The sequence below is a fragment of the Sturnus vulgaris genome, chromosome 20 (assembly GCF_052056855.1).
Source record: "Sturnus vulgaris isolate bStuVul1 chromosome 20, bStuVul1.hap1, whole genome shotgun sequence".
In the NCBI taxonomy this organism is placed as follows: domain Eukaryota; kingdom Metazoa; phylum Chordata; class Aves; order Passeriformes; family Sturnidae; genus Sturnus; species Sturnus vulgaris.
Window position 1 is genome coordinate 6540751 of NC_142262.1, and position 26388 is coordinate 6567138.

Below are 26388 nucleotides of genomic sequence, written 5' to 3' on the forward strand. Positions count from 1 at the left end.
CCGCCCACAGCCGGGCTGGCCCCGCCCCGCGCGGCGGCGCGCGCAGGGAAGATGGCGGCGCCCAGCGCGGCGGGGCTGGGCCGGAGGCTGCGGGCCTGGCTGCCCCGGTGAGCGGGGACAGGGGCTGGGAGGGCTCCCCGGGGGCTTCTCCTCACCGCGAGAACACGGACAGCGCGGGGGAAGGCCCGGGGGAGGCGGGCCGGGAGCACACGAGGGGTGCGAGGAGGGCGTGCGCCGCACCTGGGGCACACGGACAGGCCGCTCGCCTGTTCTGCCGGGCTCATACTGGCATAGAACTAGCAAGGTTGGAAGAGACCTTTAAGGCCATCGAGTCCGACCGTGCACGCAACACTAATAACACTAACGCCGCTCTAATCCCTAAACCACAGCACCCAGGTGCAGACTCCTCTTGAACAGCTCCAGGGATGGTGACTCCACCGGCCCCCTGCGCAGCCGCTTCCAATGCCTGGCCACAGGAACAGTGAAAAATGGGATAGAATCCCTCACTGAGCTGCTCGCCCGCTGCCACGTGATGCCTCTCACATCTAGCATGTCCTTCTGAGGCGTGTTCACATCTGTCCACATCTGTCTGCATCCCTGTCGCGACACAGCACGTGCACTGGGTTACAGCCCCGCTTCTCTTGTTCCTTGCAGGATAATGCCGGTGAGATGGAACCGCTACGACCCCAGCTACCTGGAGCCAGAAGTGAAAAAGGAATCGTATCAGAGACCTTTGGAGGAGCTGACTGAGGAGGAGAGGGAACAAATGGAGCTTAAGGCTGTTCGACCAATCAAAGCTGCTCCTCCCACTCTCTCCAGTTCCGTGTTCAGCGACCCTATGATCAGGTCAGAGAAAGAAGCAGCTCCTCCTCTCCAAAAATGCCTGAGAGCTGTGCTGCTCTCCTCTACCTTCGCCTGCTGGCTGCACGTTGCCTTTGTTACAGCACAATCCCTATATTCTGGGTTAATCTTTTCCCATCAATGAGTTCATTGTCCTGCAGTGATTAGAGATAATTACAGCAGATCTGGCAGCACCCACATTTAACCATGGGAATAACACAAAGGAATGAGGGTGGGAGACTTATTTCTGTGGGTGATAAATCAGAATTCATATCAGATCCTATCTGACTTTGTGTTTACAGTAAATTCACCAATATGATGATGAAGAGTGGAAATAAAGTGCTAGCTAGAAACCTCATGTCTCAGGTAAGAACTCAGGTTTCTTCTCACTATTATGTTAAAACTAGAGAAAATGGAAGGCTGGGATGTCAAACCCACTGAAACTGGGAATTACCAGAACCTGGGTGGTCCATCTCTGTGATCCTGATGTGTTTCACTCTGCCACATGTTGCTCGCAGCATGATTCCAGACTATGATTTTTTTGATAAAATGTACATTGCCCCAGCCTCGTTAGCTCACAGATCAGCAGGTGACAGACAGCAGCTTCATGGAGAACCTTCTCTTTCCATTCTTCAATATCCTTATGTCCTTTTGTACTGCATAAATACAGAGTATTCCCTTAAAAAACATAATTTTCTCTAAAGATCATCATTGCAGCTCTCTGTCATGCCTTACCCTCTGTATAACTTGCCCTTGACGTCCCACAGATGTGTCACCTACATGACACAGCTCTGAGCCTGCTCTGACCCACAGCAACTGGTATTAACTGGTGGTCTCACCTGGTCTGTTCCACACTTGAAATCCCTTGAAATGGGAACACATTTTGCCCAAATGTTCCCAATTAACTGCTGATTCCTTGTTACAGAGAAGCACACGGGCTCTGGGGTCTGGAGTGCAGGCTTTTCAGGGGAGGATGCTCAGTGCACACACCTCTATTCCTGGCTCCACCTTGTCCCTGCCCTTCCCTGACTTCTGGCCCACATTTGTGCTGCTCATCCCTCTTACCCAAAATGCAATGGCTGATAAAAGGAGACTGAAGTGCTGGAAGAGGGTGAAGTAAAACTTGAGTTAAAGAATTCCCAATGGGTCTTTTGCCTCTGGGTCTGGAGTCCCAGCTGCTCAGGTGAAAATGGGGTGTCTGTAAAAGTGATGTAAGCTCATGGAGTGGGAGAATCCATCTGCTCTATATTTCTCCTTTCTTGTCTTTCTTCCAAGACTCTGGAGAGCATTAAAAGGAAGCAGCTGGAGAAGTACCACAAAGCTCCAGAAAATGAGAAGGAGACGATTGAATGCAACCCCTACGTAATTTTCCACCAGGCTCTCAAGAACTGCCAGCCCATCATCGGGCTTAGCAACATCACCAGAGGAGGCAAAACCTACCAGGTGAAAAGGGGGCTGGGAGCACATCTGGTTGGGAGATAATTACCTAGGGAGGCAGATGTTTCCACCCCATCAGCTCAAGATCATCTCTCCCTGGAAAGAGCCACTTTGCAATCTGGAATAAAACAGCACCTAGAAACTGTCCAAAATCAGGATCCCCACCTCTGAGTATTGTGCTTCCCCTGTCACAGAATCACTAAGGTCGGAAAAGACTTCTGGGATTAATCAAGTCCAGCCATTAATCAGCAGCAGTCTCTGGTTATCTGACTAGATGTGAGGAGAAATACACAGCAAGTATTTCCCGAAGAGGCAGAGATCAGCAGCAAAAGAATTGGTAGTCCCCGGACTACCAGTCCCATCCTTTCCACTGCACCATGTTGCTTGGGGAGAGGTCTCAAACCCCTGGGGCAGGTCAGCATGGCAAAATGGGTCACCTAGATCCAGTGAGATATTTGAAACACAAGCAGAATCTGTCTCTGAATATGGGCTCTACAACCCTTGGGGCCTGAAGGAGAGGTGAGATGTGGAGGCATTTGGAATGAGATGTTCTTTAAGTCCCTTCTAACCCAAACCATGCTCTGATTCTGTGACTTTTCTGTATTCAGTGCAGAGATTGGGTGACCATCTCCCATCTTTGCTAACGCAAACCAGTCTGGACCCACCTCCCAAACAGGCCAGAATTTCCATTTTGGTAGCAGTGGCCAGTTCCTATAGTCAGAGCAGAACTGGCAGGGCTCAGCTGTCAGGAGTGGGTCTGGCTGCAGAGAGCAGCACAGTGGCCATGTGCAGGTGCCAGCTGGTGCTGCTGGGGAGGAGCAGGGTCTGATAAGTGTCATGGTTTAACCCTTGCCAGGTGCCCGTCCCGCTGACGGACAATCGGAAGCGCTTCCTGGCCATGAAGTGGTTGATCACCGAGTGCAGGGAGAACAAACACCGCCGGACAATGATGCCAGAAAAGCTCTCCCAGGAACTGCTCCTGGCCTTCAACAACGAGGGGCCTGTCATCAAGAGGAAGCACGTCCTGCACAAGATGGCAGAGGCCAACCGGGCGTACGCTCACTTCCGCTGGTGGTAGGGACCCTGCGTGGGACACGCTGCCACGGCCTGGAGAGCAGAGCCCCAGGCTGCCAGCCTGGGAGAGGGAGAGGTGGAACATCCCTCGCAGGCAGCTTCTGATCTAACCCAGGAAAAGCTCACACCATCCCCACAAGGCTGTTTTTCTTTGTGCTTGTTTGGATGGGGGAAGGGGGAATCTGAGTTACCAGCCCCAGCAGGGCTGCTCCAGTTATTTCATAATCACTTCCCTATGAAGACAAGCCTTAGATGTTTTTCTTTCAGCTAAACAAAACCATCTTTCACTTACCTGTTTCCTGGGGATCTGAAAGTCTCTCTGCTCCTCAAATCAGCAGTGTTTTTGACTGCAGAGCTGGATCCTCTTCCACAGGGATTGGTACAAGAGGAAATAAAAGGCCCTTTTTGATTTTTGGTTTTGGTCAGCAGCAACATGGTTTGCACAGATTTGATGGGAATGTTGACAAAATAAAACCAGTTTTATGAGAAAGGTTTCCCGATTCCAGACCTTTATCTCTGTTGCTCCAACGACCCTGTTTGTGTAAAGCCTTGAGGCCCTAGAGTGGAGCAGATACTGTTATCACACCCTTAGGGCTTCAGTCAGGAGCAGCCCTTCAGTATTACTTAGCAGCTGTGCAAGGAGAAAGCAGGGCACACGTTAGTGAAAACTTTTATTAGGAAAAAATCATTCAGTAGACTATTTTATTTCCTTTCTCCCTCTCTTGTTCTTATAAGAAATATACCATAGCCGAAACCTGCAAAATTCTAAAAAAAGTGACAGTTACTGTATAAAACCTATAAAACCCGTTCCTGCATGTGCTCAGGGACCTCTCCTGTAGCAAGCTGCCCCGTGGCAGGTATTCCTGGCTGTGGGACAGGCTGTGTGCATGCAGGTGCAGCCAGCATGCTGGAAGGAGTCTGGGAAAAAAAGCACTTGGTTGAGCTGTTTGTGAGGCCATGGTGTGTTCTGTGACCTGTCTCAGAGAACCAGGTACAACCTGAGCTGGGAGATTTCCCTGCTGCCTCCCACAGCTCTGCTGGCTTTGGGGTGAAGCAAAATGTTCTCAGCCTAAACTGTGCTTTCCTTAACACTCATAGAAAATGCTGGTGTGAGCTAGAAGCCTCCCGAGCCCTTTGCTTGCAGCAGCCCAATATTGAGACAAAATCGGTGGGAGAATTTGCTGGGTGAAGTGTGCCCTTCCCACCGCTCTGAACCTCCAAAGTCAAACCAGCACCAGCTGCATCTGACAGCAGGTGCAGAGAGGCTCTAGCCAGTATAAATCCTATTTACACGAAGTGCTAGAAAATTAATGTGAAAAATTCCAACTTGGTACAAAGCTTGCTGGTGAAGGTGCTGGGGACTCCTGTGCCATGGGAGGTTAATCTGTCACTTCGCTGTAATAATATTTCTGGGCAGCGTCTGTCATCTTCCATTCAGCAGCCCGGAACTCGATGATCTCCAGCAGCAGGAGCTGGGACAGGGAGCTAAGCCCCTCCTGCAGAAGGAAACCATCTCGGAGGAGAGAGAAGAGCTCGTCCATCCGCTGGGAATTCATCTTTTCCAGCTGCTCACCAATGCGGTGCAGCTGCAGGACCAAGCAGTCCACCTTCAGAAGGAAGAGCAGATGGCTGAGCACAAAGCAATGGAGGCTCCTCTGCACCCCCCGGGCTGTGCTTTTTACGGGTCCTTGGCAGGACAACAGGCACGTCAGCAGCTCTTCCCTGCACTCACCTCCTCCTCCTTCTGCAGGCTGTCAGGCTGTGCCAGCCGGAACAGGCAGTCGTACACAGGGTTCACCAGAGCCATCATGGGCATGTTGTTCACCTGCAAGGAGAGCATGGTCAGCCTGGGGCCAGAAGAGATTCTGCAGCCATTTAAAGTAGTTATTCCCTTGCTGCTCTCCAAAGGAGAAGGGAGCAGCATTTAGTTGTGCTGTATTAGTGGGATTTACGTCAGAGATCAGACATTTGAGTCTCCAGAAACCAGAGGAGCTGAACAAATGATGTAAAAAACATCTATTTTTAAATGTAAGGTAGTAATGGGAAAAACAGCTGTTCCTGCCTGCAGCTATACTCTTGCATCGTTTTTACATCTGCTCCAAGCAGGAATTCAAAGTTCACACACTGCACAAAGGCCTGAAGCCAAACTCCATCAGCAAACCCCACAGCAACTAAACCAGTCCAATCTAGGACATCTGGGAGCAGGCAAATCAGGGGATTTCAAACACCAAGTACAAAATTAAGAAGCTGAGACTTTGTGACTGTTCCTGAAGACTTCCTCTGCCTCTCCAAGCCCACAGGTAGCACCAGCACCAGTCAGCATCCTTGTGCTAAGAACCAGCTCTGGCCCCCATGGCCCTGGGGCTCTCTACAACACCCACCCAACACCCTTGCTGTGGTATCCTGGGATGCCCAGGCCCTCCTGGCACTCCAGGCAGCTGCTCCAGCTCCTCACCCTCAGGTAGTCAAAGATGTTGCAGATGAAGGTGACGTAGCAGGTCCAGGCCTGGAGCGAGCGGGTGCGCAGCTCCTCCCTGTCCTTGTACTCCTGCTGCAGCCGGTTCAGCAGGCTCCTCCGGAAGATGCTCTGGCCAACCTGTTTGCTCTCTGCCTATAAGCCCACACAAACAGGACAGGATGGAGGGATGAGACGGGTCCAGAGGGGCAGGGGGATGCAGTACCACACAGATACCCTCCTGTGATTGCCAGAGGCAGAAAAGCTGCAACTCATTGCCTGTGCTGTCCCAATGCTCTTCTGGATGCTGCCAGTGCATGGGGCAAATGGCAGGAGAGGAGAGATGGGCAAGGGGTCAGAGCATGTGAATGGGGCAAAGCCCTGCCTGGCCCAGCCCAGGGACAAACCACACAGCAGCCCAGATGTTTCACTGTCCAGACATGACCTCTCACCTGGATGATGGTGTAGCAGATGCGCCCAGCCTCCTTGCTGAACACAGAGTCTTTGAGGGACTGGTCCACTATAATATTGGCCACTTTCTCCAGGTCCACATTACTGGGGTCTGCAGAGAAGAGGAATACTGTCAGGACCCAGTCCTCTTTGGCACCTGATTGCTTTGAGGCACCTGGAAAGCAACCAAGGTCTGTGCAGGGCCAGTACAAGTCAAATGTTGCAGAAACCGTGTGTGGCAGAGGAGTTCATAAAAGCTTGCTGACCTTTGAGGGCTGTTTTCAGCAGCTTCTGAGTCTCGGAGTCGAAGGACTGTATTTTGTACTCTTCTTTGCCCGTTTCCCCCATGACTGGTTTCCTCCAAAGGCAAGAGTCAGGGCAGTAGATGAGCTAGTGACAGTCCCTGGGGAAGGAGCACACAGAGCTTAGTTGGACAGAGGCAAACCTTCACCCATTTGCTATTTGGCACATGCCAGGTAGTGTCAAAGCACAGGCTGTTTACTCACAGCTCCCCACCTCAAGGAAACTCCTCTATTAGGGCACCAACCCCACCCCTAAATGTATGGGAATCCTCATTCCCACATCTTTTAAATCCTTGTCTCCTGCCAGCTGATGATAGAACTTCATCTTCAAAGCCTTTATATTTTTCTGATATGATAAACATACTACAGGCAAAGCAGATGCAAAATATATGTGGCTGTATCACAGGAAGGCACACACTGCTCCCTTGGGCCTTTTAAACACCAATTCAGTAGCTTTCATACGAAAATCTGGGAAAAATCAAAGCCAGTACAGAAGCATCCAACACACGCTCACCAGAGCACCTCTCCTGCACCAGAGCCAGGCTCCCTCAGCTCCCAGCATGACACAGCAACTCAGCAGCCAAATCCCAACAGCAACAGCTCCCATCTCTCTCATCCCTCTGCAGTCAAGCACTGCTCTGCAGCAGCAGCAGCGCTCCTAACTAATCTCTAGACTGATTTTCTTCTGCTTCATGATAAGTGAAGACAGCAAGAGGGTACGCACGGCACAGAGAGGAAGGGCTTGCTTTGACTCACACAGGATCTGCTGGATGGAAATGCAAGGCTGGCCAGATCGGCAGCACAAACAGGAGGAGGCAATCGGCCAAATGAGTTTTGCCAGCTCGTCGAAATTCCTCGGCCATTACTCACCCCTCTCTGGAAACAGGTCCCTACTCAGATCAAAGCCCGAGAGTTTAGGGGCATGGGACAGGGTATTGTGGGCACTCCCCCCACCCACAGCACAACAGTAACTCAGAGCAGAGAGCAGCCCTATGGGAGTGAGCACCTGCAGCCAAAGCTCTCACCTACCCTGAGACTGGCACAGAGGTTTCTTTCCCAGGTGGATTCACGAGCAGCTGGGTGCCCCTCCGTGCCGTGCCTGGTTGGCAAACACCTTCCTAGCCGCCCTTTCCTCTCTGTGCATCTGCACTCATGCCATGCTGCACTGCCAGTGGAGCAGCCCGGGATCAGCAGCAGCCCCGTGTCCCACCGGCAGCATCTCCCCGCAGCAGGGACTCGGTGAGAGCCTCCCGGAGCGCTGCGGGAAGCGCCCGAGCCCGTCCGGCAGCGTCTGTGCCGCCGCCTCTCCCGGGGCTCCCGTTCCACGGCTCCCGGCGATGGCCACGGCCGTTTTTGCCCTGCCCAGAGCAAACCACAGCGGGTGAACACCGAGCCAGACAGGTCTCGCCTGCACTAGAGACCCTCCTGCCAACATCACCTTATCGGAAGGGCTGGTAGCAGTGGGTATGTGGCACCTGTGGCACCGACTGCTCCTCTGCCACTGGCCCCTGCTAGAGGAACCGTCCCGCGGGCTGACACGGTTGGGGGTCAGCACTTTCAATCTGCCGGTGATCCACCAGCTCAGATGGATCTGCAGGGTCACATCTGCAGTATGGGCTGGACAAGTCCTGACCACTACAAGGGAGAGGGAGAAGAGCAGAGAGTCTCCTCTGCCACCCCACAGCGTCTGCCCCAGGGGTTCTACCAGCCCCGGAACCCCCATCCCATCCCCGCCGAGCCTCAAGCGGAACCCCCAGCGCCGAGACGCCTCTTGTCCAGGGCAGCTGGAGCACCGGAGCCCCCAGGAATTCTCGCGCTGCCTCCCGTCGCTCCAGCCCCGCGGCTGGCACAAGCCCTAGGGCCACCAGACGGAAGAAGAGGCGGATCCCGATGAAAGCAGCCCCGTGCTGCCCCGGGCAGGGCAGGGGGAGCCGGGCGCAGCCCCACCGACCTGCCGGCCGCCCCCGCTGTATCCTCCGGCCGCCGGGACATCTCCGGCACGTCCCGAGCCCCGCGCCCTCCCGGCACGGCCCAGGTTTCCTCTTAGGTCATTTCCTCGCCCGAGCCGGGGGAGGGCCGGGCCGGGCCGGGCGGGAGAGCGGCGGCAGCGCCACCGCCTGCGAGCGCCGGGCCACGGCGGGCTGAGCGCCAGGTACGGCCGGCTGCTCCTCGGGAAATTCCCGGCTTCCACAGGCTGCACCCCCAGACACCGTCCCGGGCACGGCCGCTGATTCCCGACTCGCCCCACCGGTGGGTCACGGGCAGCACTCACCCATCCCTCTGCCCCGCTCCCCTGCGGGGCTGTCCTGGAGCTCTACGGGTGAATTCCGCCCTTCCCTCCCGGCCAGGGCAGGCTGCAGCCGAGTAGTTTAAAAAAATTAATAGAAGAAAAGTCAGGGCAGGGGAGATGAACTAAACCAACGCACTGCAACAAGAGCTGAGTATGGTATAACACGCTTCGCGTTTTTCCTCTCAAATCTCAACTGTTTCATAAGGGAAGATTCCGCAGGGGGTGAAGCTTTCACCGCAGAGCAGCCAGGCTGCTGAAACCAGGGAATGGCTGAGGGAGCACAGAACGAACAGTTTGGGAACGTTTTCTGTAGCACTGCATGGCCTGGCTGGATTCAAACAAAGCCTGAACTCACCCACCGAGGGTGTGAGGCTCAGGTCTGGCCACCACAGCCCCTCTAGGACATAGCAGTGGGACTGGGCTGCAAAAATCCCCCTTGGCTGATCCCTTTTGGTGCAGTTCTTAACAGCAATACCCAACACAGAGGGTACAGCTCTGCCTGCGGCTGAGGAGCACCCACAAGCCAGTGATGGGAAGTCCAAATGGCTTCTGTTGCTCCATGCTCTGGGCCCTGATTATCCTCCCTTTCAGGCAGCAGGAAAGCCACAATGTTCTCTGTGGGGTCCAGCACAGGCACGGAGAGGAAAGAATAAACCAACTGCAGCTGGACACTGCATAACAAAATATTTAATGTACCTTATCTTAAAGGTAGGCACACACTGTGCGTGTTGTGCTCGGATGCTTTAAGGAAAAAGCAGCTGCAAAACATCCACTCAGGCAACACAGCAAAATGCTACAATTACAGTTTCTACATCACAAGAGAAACTTAAATCCAAATGAAATATGTTCTACTCCAGTCTCAACTGAAAAACATTCCTTTCCTGTCAAAAATGATGCTGTGCAGCTCTGGATGAGCATCCTGAGAGTGGGACTGTCCTAGGAACTTGGTGAGCCAGCCAGCACCGCAGGAAGCAGCATGTTCCTCGCAGATCGTGTGCATCCCAGGCTGGCTCAGTGCCGTGGTGGAGCTGCAAACAACCACAGCACAACTCCTCACCAACGTTCTGCCTGCTAAGAAGCTTTTGGACGTTCTCATGGTAAAAGGCACTAGAAGAAAACAAACACAGCTGCTGAGCAGCTTGTGAGGTGAACTGCAGGCAAATCCCTAGTGAGAGGATTAACTTGGAAAGAAATCCCAATGGCCAAAATCGGCCAAGTCTCACAGCAAGGCATTTGCCACGTTGAGTCACTTCACACTGAAGAGGAGCATGCAGCTTCCAAGAGCAAATCTGTCCCAGCACCTGGGAGAACAAACTGACCACAGATCTCTCCCATCTCCTGCTCCTCTAATTCTAAGAGATTTAGCTCCTAACAGCATGTGTTTGCCAGAACAGCACGAGAAATAAAACTTGTCCTCCTAGTGCTTCATTCAGCCTCAATCCCATGGAGAAATCAACATTTCTCTTACAGTGCTTTCTCCAGCAAAGTGCTCATGAGAAATCTATGAGGGACAGATGCTGCTGATCAGAAGTGATTGTTGGATGCAGCTCCTAATATTGTTGAGGTTGTCACATCTTTCTCCCTCTCACTGGAAATGCAGATGCCTTTATGGGCCTGTAACATTTGTGACTCACAGCCCAAATGCCCCTGACCAGGGACTGCCTCTTCCACAGCCTGGGCCAGACAGGCACAACTTAAACTCTGGCTTTGCCACCTGTTGGGTGGAGGCAAGCTCAGTTAATGCAGTGTGAAGGAAAAAACAACCCCAGAGAGGAAAAGCTGCTCCACACTCTCCAGTGCTGCCCTCTCTCTGGAGCAGCCAAGCTGCCCATGCCAGCATCACTCCAAGCTCCACAGCACCCTGGAGGAACACCATCTTAACAGAGCATAGATCTCCTGCTCCTTTCCTGCTGCTGAGTTCCCAGTTTCCCCCTATTTTGTGCGGTTTAACAGCAGCTCTTTGACAAAAAATGGAAAACAAGTCTTGCAATGTTTAGACAGGACGGATGAGTCCCCATTTCCTAAGGAAGCCTAGGTCAGCACCAAACACTTTCTGCTCTGGCTTGTCCCTTCTAACCATGACAGCATTCATCTCACCAGCAACAAAAGGCAGTAACAAAGCCAACATATATGTGTCTGTTTCCAAAAGAGACATTTCTCTCCCTCAGAAGGATGTCTGTCATGAGGCTAAGTTCATTACTTCTTATGATGTCTTTTCAAGAACAGGTGAACAATAAACAAAGGCTAAACATTGTTAAGAAGATTTTGAGAAATCTCAGAAGAGCCTAAATAACACAGGAAAATGCCAATAGGATTGAGGCACTTGGGGAAATTCCACATTTCCTGCATTTTCTGCTCTAAACAAAATGGCCATTTTTAGAGTATATGCAGCTCTCTCTCCCTCTTTAAGACTCACATATTGGCCTCCTGCCTGACACTGACACTATTCAATGAATTTAATTTTACACAGCTCAGTCACCTGCAGGCCACTTTGTACTCCAAGACCTCAAACCCATAGCAGACAGAAAGTTATTCAGCCTGGGCTTGCAAGGAATTTCTCCAGATACCTCAGCCACCAGTGAAACAGCTGTTTTTTAAAAACAGCCTCTCACAATAGCTCAGGATAAGTGAGCAATGCTGATATGCTCAAAATTGCCAGGAGAAGTTACGTCAATGGAATGGAATTGGTCACGCTGGAATTTGGCCAGACCATTTGGGATTAACACCCTGAATACTGCAAAAAAGCTGGGAAAAGCTGTGTGTTAGAAACCATCAAACCATCCTCCAAATAACTGCAGTGCTCTGCCTTATCCACTCCTTGCAGATGACTAACGTGCTTTTGTATGGCAGGGCTGGGAACTCTGCCTTCCACACAGTCCAGCCACACCCTGCTAGGCTTGAAAAAACACAGAATAAAAAAGGAGGAAAAAAGTAATTTTCCTCTTTTCCACTGTTATGTAAATCAGAGTTGTTGGTAGGCTGTTTTGTTGGTTTTTTTAACCGCTCATAAAACCTCTGAAACTCCAGAAAAACACTTTTCCATCTCTAATTCAATCACCCATGTGAAACACCACGCTCTGCCAACCAATTCCCATTTGATGTTCATTCCTTTCACTTCAGCAAATCTTGTCAAAACATTTTCATCTGCTAGCACCAGTGCAGGACTGAGGTTCTGAAATATTTTGAGGCCACTACAGAAATACTTGTTAGACACATTCAAAGGTACTATTAAATAAATAAGCATTTAAAAATTACTAGTTTCCACAGGACTTTCCCTTCATTATTCCAACTGAGAATAATTATTTCTTAACTCTCTACAGCATTTGTTTACTCACTGCTTTGAAGCAAAGAACCCTGAAGTAAGAATTGGGTTTGTGCGTTGAATCCCCTCAGAGTGGGGCTCTTAATATGCAGGTTGACTTGTAAAAAGTGTGAGTGAGGCACTGCAAATCCCTAAGAGATGTATGGCCAGACACCCAGGAAGAGAAATGGGAATTCAGCTTACAGTCAAGCTCATTGGAGTTAAAGGAAGAACAAGTCTGGTCCAGCATGATCAGAGAAGATACTGTGTTTAAGATGATAGAGAATGCTCAGCCAGCAAGTGGTGACCAAGAAGCAGCAGCTGGCAGCAAAGGAAAGGAAAACTGAGTGTTTGAGTGCACTAAGGTGGCTTTAACTGAGTTCACACCAGCAGGACAGAGCGACCTGTGCAACACCAAGACAAGAATCTGGTGCAAACAGCAGGCACAGAGCAAGGGAATAGAGCTGTGCAGATGCAGTGCTGGAAGTGGTGTTTGGCTGGTTAAGCAGCACTAGGCTGGGCCAGAATCCCCTCTCTTGGACCCAGGGTGAGCTCAGGGATTCACCCATTTTATTGGGTGCCTTTCCAGAGCATGAGCATTGCTAGGGAGTGGTCTGTTGGTTTCCCCTCTCCCCACTAAATGTGCACCGATATGAGAGGAGACAGAAGAAAAGTGCTCTGCTGAACGGCTTCCAGCTGAGCAGTTCAGTGTCTCCAGCAGAACTGCAGTCACCTTCTCCTTCTGCTTGGTCCCAGGAGGTGACTCCCCACAGGCTGGGGGAGCTCTGGGAGCTCTTATGTTTCCCACACGCTCCTGACAGAGCAGGGCCATCAGTCTCCCCTCCTGAGCAGAACAGGAGGCAGCCACACACATCCCTTTCAGCCTTCCTTCCTCTTCGTGCTCTCGGGGCTCTTCAGGGTGCACAGGAGGCCGCAGAACAGTTCATACCAAAAGAAGATGAGGCCACTGGAGAAGGCAGCCTTCAGCAAGCTGGGAGAGAGGCCCTTGAAGAACCCACCTGGGCCCTCCTCTCGCATGATCTGCCTCATGCAGTCCAGGAAACCCCCATACGTCCGTACCTGGGAGAGAAATGGCAACAAGGTTAAACAAGAAAACCTCAGGACAACTGGAATAAACCACAAAGATGCTCAAACTATACCACAGAAACATTATCTTGACATGCAGCCTGGAGATACCTTTCTGGATAATATTATAACTAACTGAAAGTTTCAGAGACAGTTTAGAGGGAGCAGGGGGTAAAACCTCTGCATGAAACAACAGCATGACTTTAAATTTACGGCACAGGTTTGTGAAGGCATTATTTCAGATTGTGCAGCTGCTATTTTCTATCCCCTTCACTGTCTAAGAAGGAAAAGATTTTGAGTTTTCTGACAGAAAGACAGCATAGCTACAGCACTTAGAAGTTTCCAAATTAGCTGTCTGCATGTTGTCATGTTACACTGTGCAGTTTTAACATCTTGTGACGCATCAGTGCTAAGAACAAATTCTGTATCTCACTGCAAGAGGAAAAGCATCCAATGCAATGGCTTGAGACCTCAAAATCATATTCCAGAACTTTCTAGGGTACAGACTGATTTCCTTCTCAGATCCAAGGAATTTAAGAAAAAGATAAAATTTTCACATTTCATGGAAAAAAAGAGAAAGTTCCTTGAAAGATCTGTATTTGTCTTCAAACACATTTCAAGGTGGTAACAATGGTGCTAAAGAACACCAGAGGATTTAATTGTTTTGAATTCCAGGCTATTCTCATATATAAAACACATGTTGAACACTTGGTGCCTATTTCTTGTGTCAAAAGAGTAATTGCAGAAGAGGAGCCTGACAGCCAGGTGATCCCAGCACAGAGCCAGTGTCATCCTCTGCTAGTAATTTGGTTCTGAATCAGAAAAAACAAACTGCAACTAGAAAAGGAAAGTAATTCAAAACCCCTTTGCCTGTGTGACTCATCTCCAGCTCCAAGACACAGTTGATGGAGAGTGATGACAAACCAGAGCACAGATATATTAGACAGCCAACAGGTCCCCTCCTGGGACCTATCATAAAATAAATCCAGTATGTTCATGTATAAATGCACACTATTAAATGAGACCAGTGCTCACTAGGAGCTCCCAACCCAAACATGAACTCAACTGGTGGACTGTCACTGCACTCCAGTGCACTGGACTAGTTTCATACTTAGGAAAATCCAGCACTTCCAGCATTTCTCACCTGCCCAAAGGCTGCCCGAGCGTGCTCAAAGCCACCCACTTGCAGTCGCTTTTTGACCACATCCAAAGGGTACGTGAGGCTTTTGCTGACAACTCCAGCACAGCTGCCACAGAGAAGGTCTTTCATGCTGGCTGAAAAGCAGAAAGGGAAAAGGATAGCAGGGAGGGAAAAAAAGAGGATTATCAGGGAATTCTGATTAAAGATCGTAAGTTAAAAATCACTTTTCACAAGAAGGCCAAAAAAATCCTTTGAAGTTACATCACCTCTTCTCAATAGTTGGCCAAAGAATCTCAAGCTGTATTTTTTCAGGCTTGCAATGTCTGTTGAATCAGAGGACCAGCTCCTCTTGGTCTGTTACACTGACTTATGGTTTTGCTCTGCTCAAAAAACTCCAATCTCCAGTCACCAGTCAACTTGCTGCCAGTGGATGGAAGTTTTCATGCCTCCCCCTAGCAGTAAAAGCCCAGTCACTGGAAATCTTGCACCCCTGACTGCTCAGGCTGATGTATTCTGGATTGGCATGTCACAAGTTGACACTGCCTGATGATTTCAGAGGCTTGTGAGAAATGAGTTCTGTATTAGACTTTTTTCCTGACAAACATGAGCTCCCAGCACAAAACCACCATCAGCCTCTGCCACCTAAAATTAAATATGCAGACATGATATTGAAAAGTCTAGTTCCACTATTGAAGGAATTCCATTGAGGAACAAAGTCATGCTGCTGCTGCTGCATCCCTCTCACTCAGGGAGGCACAGGTATCTAGAACTGCCAAGGTGGCAGGCTGCATCAGGATGAGGTTCTCTTACAGTGGAGCTAGAAATCAACATAAAAACATCAAATTGAGAGCCTGGAAGCTTTAAATTAGAGTAAATGAATCCTTTTCCCTAAAGCTGTGCTGGAATCTGCAGGCAGATTTACTAAGGAAATCCAAAAGTCCTGTCCCCACAGCACTAATGAAACAGAAAGATTATGGCAGCATGGTCTTCCCACAGTATCAGTAATGTGACACTGTTAAAGAAAGAGCACCCTGGCCTGTGACATTTCACTTTCCCATCCACCCACTTCCACCATGGTTATTCCACAATGGGAGCTGTTTGTGAACTCTGCTGTACTAAATCCAGCATTTCTCTGCAGGGGTGAAAATGAGAGCTGGGAAATTGAGATACTTTTCAGATGTTTCATCAAAAAATGTGAAAAGATTACAGATCTTACATCAGTCACCCAAACCAGCATTCATCCTCTTTCTCTCCTGACTGCAGCCATCACTGTCCCAAGTTCCTACCTCCATGCTTTGCTTCAGCTGGAATCACCCATTTGGAAAACTGCTGCAGGATGTTGTAGAAGAAGAACTGGAGACCAGCATATGGGAAGATAGCAACGAGTGTGGGGGTCAAACCTCTGTAGAAAGTCTGAGGCCCTTCTGTGTGGTACATAGTCACCACTGCATGGCGAAGGTTGGGGTAGATCTGGACAACAAGGAAGAGGCTGAGTGACTTTCCATGTAACTTAAAAACAGCAAACTAAAGGTCAGGTAATTTCCCAATAATGTGTATAGGAATTTCCCACTGTCCAAAATACAGCTGACTGTCTTCAGCACGAAGTGATGAGCAAGGTGATTTTCTACACCCTCACAGTGTTCTCTGCTAAGCCCTTGTGACTTAAAAGAAAGAAGGCATGAAGCTGAGTCCTGAGACCACCTGCATCACAAACATGATTATTTTTTCTTTTAACAGTTCTTAACTCCTGCAACACAATTCATATAATACATACTGTAATTCTACTGCAGGCTATATACAGAAATGGCTCTGATACAAATCTATCCCATTATTACAGACTTAGTTAGCACAGTGACCAATTCTTGTGTAAATAAGAACATGAAGCACAGGTGAAATGTGACTGGTTTAAAGCATCATCCCCATCATTATCTAAACATGACTGCATGTGGAAAGTTTCAAAAGTGCAAAGTTCAACAGCCTGGGGAGTGGGTTCTATAAAAAGCCAACAGCCAAAGCAAAAATTGAGTTATCCTGTTAAGGACAGTTTCTCCTTTCTGCATCACCTGTCAGGATCAGAAGCAGCAAAACACAATTAGCAAAGCTGTGTCAACAGCACGAAGGGTAATTTGGCAACAATGCAAACACTGGCCATAACAGCACCTGCTCCTTCATTTTAACCCACAATGCCGTATGTGCTTTCAAACCTCCTGCATCTTCAGACCGGTGCAATATTGCTGCTGCTGTGGAGGACAACATGGAACGCCAAGCCTCACCTTCGGCTCGCCCTGGGCAGCGAAGCGGGTGCGCAGCGTGTCCACGGGCTGCACCGCGACCGTGGCCGTGCAGGCAGCCAGGCCCCCGCACACCAGGTGCACGAAGGAGTGCCGGGCGTCGAAGGAGGTGACGTTGTGCACCAGCTCTGTCAGGCTCTCGAACGCCATGAACTTGTAGAAACAAAAGAGCAGGAAGCTGATCTTTATGATTCACACAGGTCTCCCACTCCTCTCTCGTTTCACCAACAGCTCCACCCCTTCCCTCCTGTTACCACCTTCTACGTCCTTCAAAAGCCCTCCCCAGCTTTACCACGTGTAAAAATCACTAAGCAGCCCAGGGAATGCTTGGGATACTCTGGTGTCTTGTGCTAATTCTTGCATTTAGAATCGTGAAAAACTAATTTTAATGTTCTGTGGATCCAGAAGAGTGTTTGCTGTGTCACAGAAATGATGTCCCTTTACCCTTTCAGCCACTGCTCCTAAAGCTGTTATTAATGTTTACAAATTAAGCATAACAATACTGTGTAAAACATCCGCATCAGCTTCACTGATTTTTCCCTAACAAGCCCTTAGGGTGACAGCATGACTAGAAGCAAAACACTGCCCAGGCCTGGGGCATGAGCAGCTAAGCCAAGTGTCAGGAGTAGAGAGGGCTTATCTATGACACCAGCTACAAACAGAGCTCAGTTTGCTCTCGCTGTACTCCACTCTTTTCAGCAACCTGAGCATTATTAACTTAGGAATTATACACAGCTTTTATACAGCTACACAACCTTCCCACTCCTGAACACAGACAGTCTGAGGGAGCAGAGCAGTGTCACACACAGTGTGCCCAGGTGATGCCTGGTCCCTTCACCTGAACAGCTCCGAAGCCGACAGAAAGGAACTGAGCGGGCACATGGCCCTTCCAGAAGGCTGCCAAGCCCTCCTCCTGGAGGATGCGCTGCACAGCTTGCACGATGCCGTGGTACTTGGCCGCGGGGTTTCTGGAGGAGAGCTGCTCGATCTGGAGCTGGAGGAAGGGGGAGAAAGTATTTTCAATTTTACCCTTCAACACTGGTTCAAGTGTCCTGTTCAGGAATTCACAACCCTAACAGCCAGCCAATGCTAAGGGATGACATTCTGTCTTCCCACAGAAGCACATTCAGATCTGACTGGGATGTTATTTATGAAGGGCTCTAAAAGAATGAAAACGTGCATGAACACAAAGATAAGCAGGAGTGATGATGGCGAAATTCAGTCAGACAGTGAAAGTCATTCACAAAAACAGAGAGAAAATGAACTCTGAGACACACAAGAGTCCATTCCCACACAAGTTAAGTTGTAAAAATAGAAATAGTGGACACAAGATAGCCCTACTTCCTTGCGTAACCTGTACACAACGCGGGTGAGGGCTGATGAGCGGATTTTGTGCTCTCTGGCTGCACAAGTGACCTGTTCGTCCAGGACAGGATCAGCTCTGCTCCCTCACAGGCTCTTTCATCCCTGCCCCGGGCACGCCGCGAGTGACATACCTGAAAGCGGATCTTGAGGACATCCAAGGGGCTGACAAGGACTCGAGTGACCAAGCCAGACGCTGATCCTGCTGCAGCCGCTTCCGCCGCGGACACGCACTTGGCTTCGGGGTCGTAACCCACCATGCCTGCCCCAGCCTGGGCAAGGGGACACGGACAGTGAGCCTCCCCACAGCGACCCCCCACTCCACAGTCACCTCACGCCAAGGCCCACAGCACCCTCCATACCCCAAACTCCCTCCTCACCCCGCGGAACACACAGCCCCTCTGTCCCGCAGCTCCCGGCCCCGCCCGTGGCAGCCACCAGCTGGGGAGCCGAGCGGAGCCCGGTGTGACCGGGAGTGTCCGGCCCTGGGCCGACTCCCGCCGCGCCGCCTCACCCGCTCCCGCCGGCTCCGCACTGCGCCTGCGCGCCGCGGGGGCCGCTGGGAGATGTAGTCCCGGGAACCGCGCCCACGTGCGCTACACGCGCGGGATGGGGCGTGCACAGAACCACGGGCTCCGTGGGGCTGGACAACACCTGGGACCGTAACCTGTGAGCCAACAGCACCTTGTCAGCCACGCCATGGCACTGAGTGCCACATCCAGTCTTTCCTTAGACACACCCAGGGACAGTGCCAACTCCCTGGGCCACCCCTTCCACTGTCTAATCACCCTTTCCATGAAGAAATTCTTCCTGTTGTCCAGCCTAAAAGTCCCCCGGTGCAGCTTACTGTGTCCTGTCACTTTTTACCTGGGAGAAGAGCCTGACTCCCACGTGGCTACACCCTCTTATCAGGGAGTTGTAGAGAGCAAAAAGGTCACCCCCGGACCTTCCCTTCTCCAGGTTAAACAACCCCAGCCCCCTCAGCCGCTCCTTATTCACACTTGTGGTTCAGACTCCTGCCAGCTCTGTGGCCCTTCTCTGGTCCCACGAGCTGTGAGAAGGGAAGGTCAGCACGCAGCACACGCTGCTCCCCACCTGCACCTTACACAGCCACAGACCAACAAACCTCCTCTGGTCTCGATAAAGCACAGGGGAAGCAGGTACAGTAAAACACCACTTCGAGCAACATGTTCAGCTACAACATTACAAAATAAGCCAAGCACTTCAAGCCACACCATGAATTTTCCATACTGACTTCTGGCACAAAAAAAAAAAAAAAAAGAAAAATAAAGAATTAATCATAGGAATATCCAGGCATTTCCACCTTGACATCATCAGTATTTAAGCATAATAACTAAGAGCAACTATTTAAAAACTACTCAAAACTCCCATGTAGGCCTTTTCCTATTGTATGTTAAAATTGACTACAACATTCATGCTCTCAGGGACTTTCTGACCATTAGCAAAGGCTGGGAAAAAGCTGCAGAGCTGCCCACACACCTTGTTAAACCAACAGAGCCGTTCTTCTTTAGGTAACAGAAGTGAAAACAATCTGCAGGGCCCTGATGGAGCAGAGCCAAAGCCACAACAGCCTGAGCCTGGCTGCTGTGCTTCCACCAGCCCAACACCCACCTCCCCTTTTTAGCAAAAGGCTCCAGATGTGTCTGAAATACAAGCTCGGTCATAGCTTGTTCAGTTAACTGAAATAACAGACAGATGCTCAAGTGAAGAATTCAATGTATATTTATTATTCACAGTTAATTACTATCTACCAAATGCTGCTGCAGAGTTAAAGGATTAAGTACATAGGCCTTTTTTTTTTATTTAAACACGGAAAATTTTTTTAATATATATACACACACAAGACATATGTCTGCAAGGCTGCATGATATACACCAATTCCAAAATAAGGAAACAATCAAATGGTCCAGGTGTAGAATGCCATAGATTCTTTTCCAATCACTTTACAAATTGGGAAGAAAGTGAGTGACAGCTAGCAAGGAGAGGGGGAAAAAGTAATACTCTACAGGGTAGCTCTCTCTTTCATTTGCTGGAAAATCAAAGTGTAAGGCAGAGTCCATCTCAGGAGTAAAACGTTTTTGTAACACTTACTACAAAAAAAGGCACCCTCCAACAAAAGATTGCCGGTGCTGAGGCAGGGTGGGAGGAGATCTCCGCTACAGGGTGGGATGTGTTGGTGGGATGAAGGGATCCAGCCAAACGGCCACCAAGGGAAAAACAACGCAACTGAAGATTGGCACAGAGAGCGCTGCGGGCTGATTGCTTTCCTTCTGTCCAATTTAATGTCACACTGCTCTGGTGAGGAGCAAAGGGCCACCAGAAACGCCCCGGGGGTGCAGGGTGGGGAGAACAGTCACACACAGCCTGCTGTGAACGGGAGCGGGCGGGGAGCTACTTCAACAGGAACACTGACCTGAGGAGGGAGGAGAGACTGGAGAACAGGGATGCCAACTCCACTTCTCAAGAGCAACATGACTGCAAATACTGCCTATCCAGGCCGAGGAGACAGGCTGATCACATGCATCACGTAGAAACATTCACTAAGAGCATAAAGTTTTTTTTCAAGCACTATTTCTTGAGGTTTCTCTGCATTATGAAGTTTTCCACCAAAGGAATGTACATTTTGTAGGACATCTCAGGGCTATTATTTCTCAAATTCCCCCCTTAACCCTCCCTCCCCAAAATATTCTTCCTCATCATAACTTTCCCCTTTCTCTTACTTCTTTTGAGACTCCTGGTTGCAGCTCTCCACCTCTGAGTAGCCTAAGTTGCCGCTTGAATGCCTTGATTTTATTTTCCTTGGAATAAGGGAAGTTGAACAGTAAGACAAATCTGAAGATTAAAGCTCCATCTCTGTTTGTAGATTTTTCTCAAATGTCCATTGATAAAACCACCCTCCTTTGCCCCCTTCCCCCAAAGTATTTATTTACACATAGGCAGAAAAAAACCCCTCTGAAAAGCTCTGGACTGTCCTTTTAACTTAAAAAAAAATAAAAAAGAAAATAAGGGGAAGGCACTATGGAAAAAATTACAGAATGTGCTCAACCGTACACCTTTAAGAAAAAACAAAAAAGCTGTCAGCACAGCATTAATAGACTTCAGTTGTACGTTGGAGTTTCTCAAAGCAGCTCTGTGACTCAAAAGTAAAAAACAGAACAAAAAGCCACACAACTCTTCTCCCTTCCTCTGTTTGGAAGCTGCTGAGCTTCAGAAGAAAGTGCCAAAGGAGAAGAGACAATAAAAATTAGATTAACACCTCATCTTTCCCAGGCAAGAAATGCTGAATGTTGAAGGCAAAAGCAGAAACTGATGATTTTTGTTTTTTTTTAAAGGCAGGACTGTGGATTTGGTTCTTCTCTCATGTCCCTTCATGTCAAATGAAGACCGTTTGCAGAGAGAGAAAATACCAGCAGAGTTTCTCCCTTTTCCTTTAACTGCATGGCTAGGACTTTATATGGCATTAAAACTTCATGCACTGATGGACAGAGGAGGAGGGGGAAACAAGAAGAGCTGTGGTGGTGAGACCTTAAGTGACCTTAAAACACTCATTTGCAACAAGAGTGAATAAAAGGGGATAACCCAGGAGCAGCTGAGGAAATTTGTTATTTTCTTTTTTTTTTTTTTCTCTCTCTCTCTCTCTCTCCTTTTTCTATTTTCCTTTTTTTTTTTTCCTTTAAGATAAGTTTTGGTGTGTAAGTTGAACTCTTCCCCCCCGCCCCTGAAGTTCCGTACTGAGGGAAGGAGGATCACCTCACGGTGAAAGGTGACTCCGGTTTTACCGCCGTGTGATTTTTTAGGTCACTGGCTGCAGTTAGGCTCTGTATGTGTATTTACTGTTTCTCTGGTTTCCTTAAATAATCTCTAATATTTATCTCTAGATGTTCCGGTTCACTGGGGTCACGTAGTTGCGTGGGAACATGCCCGTCTGTCCACGGCACGCTCCCTTCCACCAGTTGGGGTCAGAATTGTCAAGGACTTGGATAAAGTCTCCACGATGGAAGCCCAGCTCTCCTTCCTCTTGAGGATCAAAATCAAACAGGGCCTGAACGTATGTTGGTTGCTGAAATAGGAATGAGAAACATACACACAGTGAGAATCACCCCCAGCACTCCAGGCACCTGCTCCCACGGGCAGGAGCTGTCTTACACCACAGATTAACAATAAATATTTGGGCTGCTCCCCTTCCCTGCAAGCCAGCTCCCAACAGCTGCAACAAAGTGCTAAAACAGCAACAGACAGGCTATAGAACACCTCAGGAGAAGGTCAAGTTTCTGTGAAAAAGCTGAAATAGAGCAGATGATTCTGATGCTTTTCTAGCATTTTTCACTCTCTGTGGCCTATTATAAACCTGTATTCTATTGCCATACAATAATATGGCTGTTTACTTGTCCTGTTTTCACAATTGACAACACTAATATTATTGATCTACACAAAGCTCCCCCTAATAACTGGATGTTGACATTTTACACATTTTCCCTCAACTCTTTTGTCACAGAACATTTTGTCTGATCGGCAAGTCTTCCTTTCTGATGGAAAAGCTAACAGTTCATTTAAAATACATTTGCAGTCTTAAAATCCTAAGGCTAGGACGGTCTCTTCATGCTTGTCCTTTTCAGCCAGCTGTTTTCTCACCCTCTGTTTATCCCTGACCTGGCAGTGCAGAGCCAAGGGTTAAGCTCAGACAAACTATGACAAAGTTGCCTGTGGCACCTGGACAGCTGCACAAATTCCACACCCCTTGTCTTCAGGCTAGAACCAGAATGCTGTACAAGGAAGCAAAAGGATTTACTCAGAGCTGACAAAACATGCAGTTATATGAAACACTCTGTAACAGAGTAACATTCTGATGGACCTGGGAAACGGAACAAAATAAAGAGTTGGATATATACAAGCTGCTCTGCTGACACTTCACAATAGTTTTGGATTCTCTTCACACTGCCTAGATCCAAACCAGAGATGCTCCATATGCTGTAACCACCCAGCCCAGTATATCAAAACCTCACTAAGGGCTGCACTTCCCCATCCTTTCTTACTGTGCCCTATAACAGGAGCAAATCCATTTTTAATTCACAGCAATCAGATGATCTTCCTGCAACAGAATCCACAAATCCTACAAGTCAAATGCTCAAGCAGCAACAATAATTTTGCCTCAACTCCAAGGAGGCCAGGAGGCAGGTAGGCTTTGCACAAGAATGCAGCTTATTTACCAGTAAGATTTTGACTGCAGGATCTAAAGACACACTTCCCCAGGTAAGAAAATCAGTAAGCTTCTTTCTTACTCTAAAATGCAATCCCATTTCATACTGTGGTTGCAATAGCCTGACCAGGACACTCTACAGGGACACTTCTCTTACCTGTGGCATCTGCTCAATGTCCCGGAGAAATATTTGCTGGTTCCTGGAGACAGATGTGGATCTGTGATAATCTACCAGCTCGTTCAAAGAATTGAACTTCACCACCCAAAGGAAATACTTGCCAGCCCCATCTCTAAGCACCTTGAAGTGCTGCACATCATTTCCAAACCTGTGTGGAAAGAATGAAAAACATCAAAGGGCACATCATTAGCCACGGAGAACCCCTCTTGGGATCATCAGCACAGAGTTTGGAACAAAAAGGTCCTTCAGGGCACAGTGAAAACTACAGTGACATTGGGAACACAGATGCAATCTCATAGCTGGCATCACATGTACTTCTTGATGTATGTTACATATGCTGTCACCTGTGTTGCTGAGGGTGGTGCAGAATCCCAAGGACAAATGCCAGGGACTTTGCAAGGTCACAGTAACACAGCTGCACCCTGATGCTTTCCACTTCACATCCCCAAACACAGGATTGCCAGTCAAACAGCACAAGCACTTTGGTTTAGCTCTTCACACCCAGCAGTTTCATAGCTGACTCGAGCCACTTTCAGTCTGTGCTACTCTTGCCACAGCTCTTTGCTTCTCACAGACCCAGTCCCTGCTTCCCACAGCATCACTGGGTACGTGCAACAAAGCAATGCACAAATACCAGTCCCATTACAGGCAAATTCCTGGGAAAACGCTGCCACAGGGAGGGCAGGATTGGCTCCTTTGGCAACCAGAACGGACTTGTGCAAAGGGCTCTCACATGAAACAAAAGGACCTCTCTGGTCTTTAAAAAAAATCCCCAAAACAAAATGTAACAGAAAAAAACCCCCTCAACCCCCAAAGTGCTCAAAGATGATGCTGCACACATAAACCACCCACTTCAACTCTGTGCTAACAATTTTTTCCGACAAATGATGGGGTTCAGTTGAAGCTACATTTCCAATGAGTTAATCTGAATAAAGAGGAACTCTAGAGAGGTCCACTGGGATTTTCCAGATGAACATTGGTATTTTTACTTCAGCCTAAAACACAAGATAACTGTTCCCTTTTGGCATGCATGGCTCCTTTCAACCAGTAGGGAAAGCAGACACTGCCTTGAAACAACTCCTGGGTGCTGCCTCTGCTCTGCTTTCCTCAACCTGTGAGCTTCTCACCATTTCAAATCCTAGAGATCAATGTTTAGGAAAAAGACTTTCCTAAATTATACATACAAGAAAAACCACCCAGCCGAGACATTACCACCAGGTGGCAACACCAGGCTGAACAGGCAGGCCCAGCTATGCCATTGTAACTTTCTGTTTCTTAAAGGAATGTGCTTTCTGCAATTGAAGCTTCCATTCATATCTAATGCTCCAGCCCAGATGACTCTACCCAAGACAGAAATATAAACATCTCTAAAATCAGTGGCTTTAATCCAGTTTGCTGGCATGACTCAGTGCTGCTGTACAGAAGGACAAAATTTTGGTTACAGACCAAAAATGACCAAAGGAAAAAAAGAAACAAATGCTGTTGAGACAGATCACTGACAGCAACAGAAAACAGAGCCAGCTGGAATTGTGCATGAATAATAGAAAATGTTGTAAGGATTCTAAAGAAAATCTTGTTTATTTATGGTAGAAAAGGGGAAGATTATAGAAAATAATTTAAAAAACAAAAAAAGCCGAAATCAACTGCTGAAGACAGATTCCCTCCCATCCCCGTCTTATATTAAATTAATTCACAGATCTTCTCAAGTTTCTAATACCTCTATTTGAGTGACTTCAGATCAGAGAATCACAGAATTGCTTGTGTTGGGAATCGCCTAAGGACCACATCATTCCAACCCTCCTCCCATGGGCAGGGACACCTTCCACTACACCAGGTTGCTCCAAGCCCTGTCCAGCCTGGCATTTAACATTTCCAGGGATGGGGGCAGGCACATCATCTTTGGGCAACCTGTGTCATGGCCTCACCACCCTCAGAGAGAAGAATTTCTTCCTAACTCATGTGGAATATACTTGTGAGAGTTCAAATGGACCTCTGGTTTCACAGCTCCATGTCCCAGTGCTATTCAATGGGAATATCACCAAAGCATAGTAAAGCCAAGCAGAGAAAAACATACTTGCAAATGCACTACACAGAGGGAAGACAAAGTAATAACTTGCACTGCAGAGGAGGAATGAAGGAGGATGGGAGGTTGTTCACACTGGGTGCTTTGTGGCTGTAAGGGGGAGGAATGTGATCCACAAAGAAGCCACCAGACATTGCCTGTGCCTGTGCCACCAGGTCACTGCAAACCAGAGCAAAGATGTTTGTTCTATTAGAGAGGGAATAAATATCACTAGAAGAACAGGAATGCTATAGGGCATCTGTGAGATTATTCCTGCTCCTCAATCACCTGCCCTTTACTCAAGGAGCAGGAGCAGCAGATGCCTGATTAGCACACAATTGCTCCTGGGCATGACTTACTTGACTGAGAGGGAGAAGTCTCCAGGAGCACTCTCACTCTCCCTGATGAGGAAGGCACCATCATGTCTCTGTTTGCCCAACATTTCTTCAGCCTTCGCTCGGGGAATCTTTCCAAAAAACCACCTGTGTTGGGAGGAAAAGAAAACAATAGGAAAAGTTAAGAATTTTAATCCATTCATGGAACAGCCAGAAACACCACAGCTCTGGAAACAATATTTTGTCTATGGGTTGCCCCATCCTGCACATGTGGAAAGTGCCTTTCGTATCTAAATCAATTTCTTTTCTCTTTCAGAGCAGGTGCTAAGACACATCTACTTTAGTAAAGAGAATCAGTATCTTCATCCAGAAGCTGTTTGCTCCTGCAGCTCAGAGTCCAACCTCTGAGCCCTACCAGAGTCCTATGGTCCAAGACAAGTATCATCTGTCAGAAAGCTGAGGCAGGTGCCAGGACTGCAGTTACACACAGACCGAGTGAGAAAAGCTCCTTCAAGGTCTCTCTGCTCCACTGCAGAAGAGTGCTGAGCTAGGCATGGATTCCTTTC

General features: G+C 48.7%; 4 protein-coding genes across 6 annotated transcripts in view; 1 reads left to right on the forward strand and 3 right to left on the reverse strand.

The window, feature by feature from the left end:
* The first annotated feature begins 12 nt into the window (after window positions 1–12).
* On the forward strand, window positions 13–3841 carry MRPS7 (mitochondrial ribosomal protein S7). The gene is made up of 5 exons (XM_014878263.2): window positions 13–107; window positions 655–846; window positions 1143–1206; window positions 2116–2283; window positions 3134–3841. The coding sequence occupies exons 1-5, from the start codon at window positions 52–54 to the stop codon at window positions 3353–3355; spliced, it is 702 nt and encodes a 233-aa protein (XP_014733749.2). The 5' UTR covers window positions 13–51; the 3' UTR covers window positions 3356–3841.
* Window positions 3842–4009: 168 nt separating this feature from the next.
* On the reverse strand, window positions 4010–8615 carry MIF4GD (MIF4G domain containing). Of its 2 annotated transcripts, none has more exons than XM_014878265.2 (6): window positions 8510–8615; window positions 6523–6659; window positions 6259–6368; window positions 5807–5962; window positions 5084–5176; window positions 4010–4958 (listed from the first exon to the last, which is right to left on the reverse strand). In XM_014878265.2, the coding sequence occupies exons 2-6, from the start codon at window positions 6602–6604 to the stop codon at window positions 4731–4733; spliced, it is 669 nt and encodes a 222-aa protein (XP_014733751.1). In that variant the 5' UTR covers window positions 6605–6659; window positions 8510–8615; the 3' UTR covers window positions 4010–4730. The 2 variants fall into 2 exon arrangements, with proteins under 2 accessions (XP_014733751.1, XP_088032706.1); XM_088176580.1 differs by lacking the exon at window positions 8510–8615 and adding an exon at window positions 7588–7921.
* A 3456-nt stretch (window positions 8616–12071) lies between these two features.
* SLC25A19 (solute carrier family 25 member 19) lies at window positions 12072–18565 on the reverse strand. Of its 2 annotated transcripts, none has more exons than XM_088176581.1 (7): window positions 18544–18565; window positions 18164–18301; window positions 17506–17661; window positions 16650–16820; window positions 15663–15846; window positions 14380–14510; window positions 12072–13229 (listed from the first exon to the last, which is right to left on the reverse strand). In XM_088176581.1, exons 2-7 carry the CDS (start codon window positions 18287–18289, stop codon window positions 13029–13031), a joined length of 969 nt encoding a protein of 322 aa, XP_088032707.1. In that variant the 5' UTR covers window positions 18290–18301; window positions 18544–18565; the 3' UTR covers window positions 12072–13028. The 2 variants fall into 2 exon arrangements, with proteins under 2 accessions (XP_088032707.1, XP_088032708.1); XM_088176582.1 differs by having other exon boundaries at window positions 18410–18559.
* A 1189-nt stretch (window positions 18566–19754) lies between these two features.
* Window positions 19755–26388, reverse strand: part of GRB2 (growth factor receptor bound protein 2) — a 50025-nt gene continuing 43391 nt past the window's right edge. The window contains exons 4-6 of the mRNA XM_014878169.2: window positions 25847–25969; window positions 23405–23573; window positions 19755–22110 (exon numbers count right to left, since the gene is read on the reverse strand). Of these exons, the coding sequence (XP_014733655.1) occupies window positions 21925–22110; window positions 23405–23573; window positions 25847–25969 (478 nt within the window). The 3' untranslated portion in view covers window positions 19755–21924. The remainder of the gene's footprint in view (window positions 22111–23404; window positions 23574–25846; window positions 25970–26388) is intronic.

Excerpts from the sequence above, each read along its gene's own strand:
- MIF4GD (XM_014878265.2), bottom strand. The coding sequence starts at position 6,604 with ATGGGGGAAACGGGCAAAGAAGAGTACAAAATACAGTCCTTCGACTCC. Across the intron at positions 6,369-6,522 it reads GCTGAAAACAGCCCTCAAAG|ACCCCAGTAATGTGGACCTG; the intron begins GTCAGCAAGCTT and ends TCTTCTCTGCAG. Across the intron at positions 5,177-5,806 it reads ACATCTTTGACTACCTGAGG|GTGAACAACATGCCCATGAT; the intron begins GTGAGGAGCTGG and ends CTCTCCTTGCAG.
- MRPS7 (XM_014878263.2), top strand. The coding sequence starts at position 52 with ATGGCGGCGCCCAGCGCGGCGGGGCTGGGCCGGAGGCTGCGGGCCTGG. Across the intron at positions 847-1,142 it reads TTCAGCGACCCTATGATCAG|TAAATTCACCAATATGATGA; the intron begins GTCAGAGAAAGA and ends TTGTGTTTACAG. Across the intron at positions 2,284-3,133 it reads GAGGAGGCAAAACCTACCAG|GTGCCCGTCCCGCTGACGGA; the intron begins GTGAAAAGGGGG and ends AACCCTTGCCAG.
- SLC25A19 (XM_088176581.1), bottom strand. The coding sequence starts at position 18,289 with ATGGTGGGTTACGACCCCGAAGCCAAGTGCGTGTCCGCGGCGGAAGCG. Across the intron at positions 16,821-17,505 it reads TCGGCTTCGGAGCTGTTCAG|TTCATGGCGTTCGAGAGCCT; the intron begins GTGAAGGGACCA and ends TGTTTCTACAAG. Across the intron at positions 15,847-16,649 it reads CTGCCCAGGGCGAGCCGAAG|ATCTACCCCAACCTTCGCCA; the intron begins GTGAGGCTTGGC and ends CTTGTTGTCCAG.